At 54.9% G+C, this 7,096-nt stretch overlaps 1 protein-coding gene across 2 annotated transcripts in view; it reads left to right on the top strand.

The window, feature by feature from the left end:
- The first annotated feature begins 220 nt into the window (after positions 1 to 220).
- Positions 221 to 7,096, top strand: part of RGS9 (regulator of G protein signaling 9) — a 73,418-nt gene continuing 66,542 nt past the window's right edge. Inside the window, exon 1 of one of the 2 annotated variants that reach the window (XM_078438244.2) lies at positions 221 to 529. In XM_078438244.2, coding sequence (XP_078294370.2) covers positions 473 to 529 — 57 coding nt within the window. In that variant the 5' untranslated portion in view covers positions 221 to 472. The remainder of the gene's footprint in view (positions 530 to 7,096) is intronic. The other variant, XM_078438245.2, reaches the window with a different exon arrangement.

Below are 7,096 nucleotides of genomic sequence, written 5' to 3'. Positions count from 1 at the left end.
CGGGGATGCGAAAGACCGTTTATTCCACCGCGCTCATTAGTGAGGCTGCTTGCTCTCACTTCTGCACATACCTCACTTCTGCCCCGGGTGGAAAGGCGCACTCTCTGCGACAGATCCTCCCGGCGGCGGGTCCCGGACGCGCGGGTCTCACCTGAGGCTCCTCGGGGTCCCGCGGGGGCCGGGCGCCGCCCCCTGGCGGCAGGTGGGCGCCGGCGCAGCGCATGCTAATGAGCCCGCGGCGCGGCGCGCTGATTGGCCGGCGCGCATTCCAGCCGCTTTCCCGGGGCGGGAGCCGAGGCCGAGGAGAGGGGCGCCGCCGGCAGCAGCCGCCCCCGGCCCGCGCTCCGGGCCGCCCTCCTCCCCGCGGACGCCGCGGCGGGTGCGGGGCGCGCGGGCGCCTGCGCCGGGGGCTCCCCCACCCACCCCCTGCGGGCCGCCGGCGTTCCGGTTCCGAATCCACCCGGGGGCCAGGATGACGATCCGACACCAAGGCCAACAGTACAGGCCGAGGATGGCATTTCTCCAGAAGGTGAGCGCGGTCCGGTGCCCTGGGCCCCGGGAGGTGCGCAGGCTCCCAACTCTGGGAAGTGAGCGCGGGGATGCTGGCGAGGCTCGGAGCGTGTGGCCGGGAGCGGAGGGCACGCCTGCGGTCCGTTAGTGCCGCTTGATGATATTAAATGACTTATTTGCTCTGTGTGGGTGTGTGTGCACGCGTGTGTTTTAAGACTATAATGATTAGGTTTACGTGTAACATGTTTGTAGCGGAGACTCTGAAGCCAGGGGCGACGGTCGGTTGGAGGCTAGACAACAACCTGTTACTCTGGAGAGAAGGGTGCCAGAAGGCAGTCCAGCGGAGGCTGTGTCAGATTTGAGACAGAATCCCGATACTGTCCTAAGGTTCCTCACCCGAGTACGTGTATTTGTGGATCTTGGGTCTGTCTGTGCTGGCGGTAGAAGTCAGAACCTTTCCCCCTTCCTCTGCAAAGGCTTTCTCAGACCAAGTGGCCAGGCACAGGGGACCCACCTGAGGACACTTGGGATGTGGCATGTACCTCGTGGGGGGATGTGTTGGGGTGGAACTGGCTCCTTTTGCTCTGGGCTTTTGAGATAGCCAGTGTCAGAAGAGATCCGCAAAGGATTGGGTCCCAGGTCCCTTGCCCACCCTTCATCCCCATGTACAGCCATTTTTCACAGTGCGTGTACGCCCTCTTAGGCTTATCTTGTTGAGTAGAATTAGCTCAATGCTTTGTGACAATAAGAACTCTGCCTTGAGCCCTTGGAGCTCAGCAGATTGGTGTAGGCAGGGACCAACTGTCCTGATTGGACCAGGACTCTCAACGCTAAAACCTGGATGGTCCCGGGCACACCGGGGGCAGTCGGTCACACGTGGTCCACCTACTTCAAGAAGCGTGTGTGCATATTCCAGGAATTAGAGGTGCGAGGACCATCCATGAAACAGACAGACGCCAGTTTCTCAAAGCGTAAATTCCTAAGTCTGATCTCTGAGAGCCAGAAATCATCTTCCAGGATTTTCCCGAGACTGTCTTCTTCTTCCAGAAAGTAATTGTCTGGAGACATTCTGTTTTCTGAATCTCGGACACTCTTTTCCATCATGACTGTTATCTGGTAGATTTTCCTCTCTCTACCTGGCCTTCCGTCTGGTGTCTTGGTTTCCAGCTTCCCTGCTCCCCCTCAGTCTGTCTACCTCCACCCTGTGCTTCATAAGCACACTGATTTTCTTTCCTAAATCGACGCTGATCCCCTCAGCCCAAAACCCTCTGTTGGCTTCCCATGCACACAGGGTAAAGTACGATCTGCTCAGCCCCAGCCCCTCGGGATCCTGATCTGACCCACCTCTCTTTACCTCCCAGCCGCCTTCCGCACCTGCCCTCCAGGGAAACAAAACAGAGCGGCCACGGTACTCAGTGGGGCTCCGGCCTCAATGACCCCCCCCACCTTTCTGGGAACGCTGTGCCCTTTCAGACACCAGGCTCCTCTCCTGGGAAAGCCCTTTCTCCCCTTCTCACCTGCCAACTTCCCAGCCCTCCTCGGTGAAGGCCGGTTCTCCCCACCCCGCCGGAGCAGAGGGACTTCCTTCTCTGTCCCCCAGACTCTGCCCACACCTCCAGTACCGATCTTTCCCTTTGCCTCGTGGAAGGGACCCTGTCTGTCTGTGTATCCTGAGGTCCTCAGTCAGGTCGCAGAGCTCCTTAGAGCCAATTTCAAGAGCCCTGCCAGGGGTCCCTAACGAGCCAGCTGAGCTAGATGCCCAGCCTTCTGGAGAAAGACCCAGACCAAAAGAATGTGGACGTGGGCGTGGTGTCATTCACCACTCAGTGAATATTCAGTGAGATAGTTAATGAATATTCATGAAGGATGCTGTGTCCCATTATCCCATCTGGTCCACAAGACAGATGTTATCACCATTTGCAGAGAAGGAAACTGAAGGTCAGAGAGGTGTCTTGCCCCAGTCATACAGCCACTGGGTGGAGGAACCAGGAAAAATACGGGACTGACCATCATCTGTTCCCAAATGTGATATGATGCTATGAACTTTGGGCGGAGTGGAGGCTGTGGGAAGGCCTGACCTAAGTGCATGGGGGACGTGGAGCTGAGAACCAGAGGATAAATGGGAGTTCTAGAAAGAGAGAAAGGGAAGGAAGGGTGTTCCAGGCAGAGGGAATGGCATATGCTAAGTGTGTGTGTGTGTGTGTGACACACAGTGCACTGCTCCCCATGGTTGCAACACCCATGGGCTCCTGTTGTAATGTTGGCTCGTCCCCTCTGTGATCGCCAGATCGCCATCCCAAGCGAGTACCCGTGCTGCTGTCCTTGGGATACACCATGGGATTGACTCTCCTGGTGCCACGGGGGAAGCCTCCTGTTAGACGCTATGCTTTCTGGTGTGGCTTCTGGCATTTGCTTTTGCTTGTGAAGGGAGTGAAGACACAGAAATATTAGGAGGTGTGGGTGGAGCATGGTATGTTTTGCTCGTATCACTCTTTCACTCCACACACGCACACATAATCCTGCACTTATGTGCTACACTGTGCCAGGTGCTGGGGACTCTTGGGGGGATTAAGACTTGGCCCCTTCCTCCCGGAGCTTAGAGTCTCCCAGAGAAAGCCGGATACGTAAATAAGAAGAGAAGTGCTCTCAAGGTCGTGGTAGACTTTGTTAGAGGACATGTATCTCTATATCTGTCTACACAAAGAGAGGCACACACACACACACACACACACACACGCACCTCACACAATGTGAGGAATGGTCAGTTCTGCCCGGGGTGAGGGGAATCAGGACAGGTTTCATAAAGGGGGTTGCAACCGAGCTGAGGTACCAGAAGTTAGTTTTCTTTGCCAGGAGGATGGGAAGATGAGTGAGTTTTTAGGCAGGTACAACACACGGATGTGTGAAGTGTCACATTGGTATGGGGGGGTCATCAGGGGTCGGGACAGCGGGAGGTCGACGGACGGGAAGGCTGGCAGGTAAGGAGGGCCCAGAACTGGGGGCTTTGTACTTGGCGTGAGCAGTTTGATGCCTTCTGCATTCAGCGAGAAGCTATTGGCTGTTTTAAAACCACTTGGTTTATGTCTAGAAAGACGATTCTGATTTGAGGGTCTGAGTGCTTCTCTACCCCGGTTGCACTTAAAATATATTGATATTGGGGCGCTAAGGTGGCTCAGTTGGTTAAGTGTTGACTCTTTTTTTTTTTTTTAATCTTTATTTATTTTTGAGACAGAGAGAGACAGAGCATGAATGGGGGAGGGGCAGAGAGAGAGAGGGAGACACAGAATCCGAAACAGGCTCCGGGCTCCGAGCTGTCAGCACAGAGCCCGACGTGGGGCTCGAACTCACGGACCGCGAGATCGTGACCTGAGCCGAAGTCGGCGCTCAACCGACTGAGCCACCCAGGCGCCCCGCTTCCTGGGCTGTTGACCAGCGTGGGCAGAGCAGGATTTGAGTACCGATGAGGGTGTGGCGCTCGTGAGGGTGTGCGGGACCCCGCGTGAGAAGGCGGGGGTCAGCAGGCCTCTGTGTGGCCAAGCGTGTTAGCAGGAGCCCCTTCTTGTCTGTTAGCACAACAACCCCATGGTTCTGGCTCATTTTGCCCGTCTTTGTAGAGACAAGGACTGATTATTATCATCCCCCTGGGAGCCTTCTCCGGCTTCAAGGAAAATTCCAGCCCCAGAGATCTTGCACAGTGAGTGACAGCTCCTTAATGTGAGGAGTGGCGTGGGCGTGGAGGGTGGGATGTCGGGGCGTCAAAGCCGTCGTGTCTGCTCCTCTGTGATGTCGGGGTTCCCTGGCACGCTGGCAGTCACAGTGCAGCACGACGGCTCCTGAGAGAAGAAACGTGGGGCCCACGCCCTCACCTCCCGCCCCCGACACTGTCCCCCGACACGGGGTCACGGGGCGAGGGGTGCCAGCGCGGCCTGGCTGTGCTGCCTTTGTCTGTGCCCGGGAACGGGATCTGGCGGAGTCTGGCTGGGCGTTGGCCTTGACATTTGCAGGTGGGGAGGGCTGGCCTGTGCCTCAGCCCCGGGGGACGCCCACGGGACACCAGGGGGAGGTGTGAGAGTTGGCAGCCGTTTGGAGCTGAAAGGCAAGGGCTTCTCGCCCGCTCTCTGGAGAACCTGGAAACGACTGGGATTCTCTCTCCTCCGCGATGCGCAAAGGGGTTTTTCTCTCGGGGTGGATGCTAGAGCCCAGCGTCTGCTAGTTTGCTCGGGCTGCCGTGACAAAGTGCCATGGGCTCTGTGGCAACGGAGATTTATTTCCTCACAGCTCTGGGGGCTAGAAATCCCAGACCAGGAGCGGACACGGTTGGTTTTCCTCTGAGGCCTCTCTCCTTGGCTTGCAGACGGCCGCCTTCCTCCGTGTCCTCCCGTGGTCTTCCCTCCGGACGTGTCTGTGTCCTAATCTCCTCCTCTTCTTGGTTTTTAAAAAAAAATTTTTTTTTTTTTGAGAGAGAGAGAGAGGAGGGGGAGGGGGGCAGAGAGAGGAAGACAGAGCATCTGAAGCAGGCTCTACCCTAACATTAAGACAGCCTGATACGGGGCTGGAACTCACGAACCGCGAGATCGTGACCTGAGCCGAAGTCAGACACTTTACTGATTGAGCCACCCAGGCGCCCCTAAAGTTTAAATTTTAAAACATATTAAAAAAATTTTTTTTTAATGTTTTGTTTATTTTTGAGACAGAGACAGAGCATGAGCAGGGGAGGGTCAGAGAGAGAGGGAGACACAGAATCCGAAGCAGCTCCAGGCTCCGAGCTGTCAGCACAGAGCCCGACGCGGGGCTTGAACTCATGAACTGTGAGATCATGACCTGAGCCGAAGTCAGACACTTTACCGACTGAGCCACCCAGGCGCCCCTAATTTCCTCTTCTCATAAGGACACAACCCTCTTGGATTAGGGCCCCCCTAACGACCTCATTTTACCTCACTTACCACTTCAAGACCCTGTCCCCCACATACACTCCCCTTCTGAGGTACTCAGAGTTAGGGCTTCAACATACAAATTTCGGGGTTCACAAATCAGCCCACAGCAGAGTCTCTCAAGAGTTTCCTTCGAGAACTGGGGAGCCCCCTCGGAGGAATTTATATGAGGAAAAGTCTGAGGCAAATCGAGTGGAGTTTCAGCGGCCTGAACTCCCTCAGAATGTTCTCGAGGTTCACGTGCTGTGCCCTCCTCCCACCAGCCCTTCTTTTCTGTGACGGGTGACATACCTGCCTGAAAGAAATGTGACTCCCCTCATTGTGTTTTTAAAATAACTCTCATTATTCCTCCTCTGAAGATTATTTTCAAACTCTTTATAACTAGCCTTTTTTTTTTAAATGCGAAGAGAAGGAATCCAATCTGCTGACTTTCTATCCGATTTCTAACTCATAAGGCAATTTCTATTTCTTCTCCAATGTCTCGACTCCCCGTTCTTACGAAACATTGTTGTCTCATGCAAGAGTTTTTTTTTTTTTTTTAAAGTTTACTTATTTTCAGGGGCACCTGGATGGCTCAGTTGGTTAAGAGTGAGGTCTTAAGAGGTCTTAAGAGTTGGTTTTGGCTGAGGTCGTGAGCTCACGGTTCGTGGGATCGGGCCCCATGTTGATCTGCACGGAGCCTGCTGGGGATTCTCTCTCTTCCTCTCTCTCTCTGCCCTTACCACCCCTCAGGGCAAATAAATAAACTTAAAAAAAAAGTTTATTTATTTTGCGAGAGAGAGAGTGCGCACGCAGGAGTGAGAGACGAGCAGAGAAAGAGAGAATCCCGACGAGACTGTGTCGTGATGGTGCAGACATGGGCTCCAGCCCAGGAACCGTGAGATCATGACCTGAGCTGAGATCAAGAGTTGGGACGCTTAACCAACTGTGCCACCCAGGTGCCCCGTCTAAGACTTTTTGTGAATAAATATGGGATTTCATCTGGCAGCTAATGTGAGAGAGGGGAGGCCTGAGCCCTCACACCAGAAAATCAGGCATTTCTTGGAGTAGCATATAAATCTGAGGCTCACAGTGGGTTGAGAACTGCAGGAGTGACCCCCGCAGCGCACGGCTCCTGGGTCCCCCAAGTCCAGAAGAAGCGGCCTCCTCTCGGTCCCTCCAACACCCTGCTGGGTTCACCCCTTTGCTCCCTCACGACTGCAGGCTCTAGGCAGTGGCCAAGAGCCTGATGCTGCAGAAGGCCAAGAATGGCAGCTCTGGGGCGCCTGGGTGGCGCAGTCGGTTAAGCGTCCGACTTCAGCCAGGTCACGATCTCGCGGTCCGTGAGTTCGAGCCCCGTGTCAGGCTCTGGGCTGATGGCTCGGAGCCTGGAGCCTGCTTCCGATTCTGTGTCTCCCTCTCTCTCTGCCCCTCCCCCGTTCATGCTCTGTCTCTCTCTGTCCCAAAAATGAATAAAAAAAAAAAAAAAAACGTTGAAAAAAAAAGAATGGCAGCTCTGACTGGAGCGGAAACGGATAGTTTCTGTTCTGGAACACTCCGTGAGCCGAGAAAGTGTCTGGGCAGATGGAGCTCGTACTCAGTCCTGCTCCCTTGTGTGACCCTTCACCTCCGATGCAGCTGGGTGCAATCTCTGTCTATCACTCTCTCTTTAAAAT

This window comes from Panthera onca, chromosome E1 (assembly GCF_046562875.1).
Source record: "Panthera onca isolate mPanOnc1 chromosome E1, mPanOnc1 haplotype 2, whole genome shotgun sequence".
Classification (NCBI taxonomy): domain Eukaryota; kingdom Metazoa; phylum Chordata; class Mammalia; order Carnivora; family Felidae; genus Panthera; species Panthera onca.
This window is presented reverse-complemented; position numbering and strand designations above follow the sequence as displayed.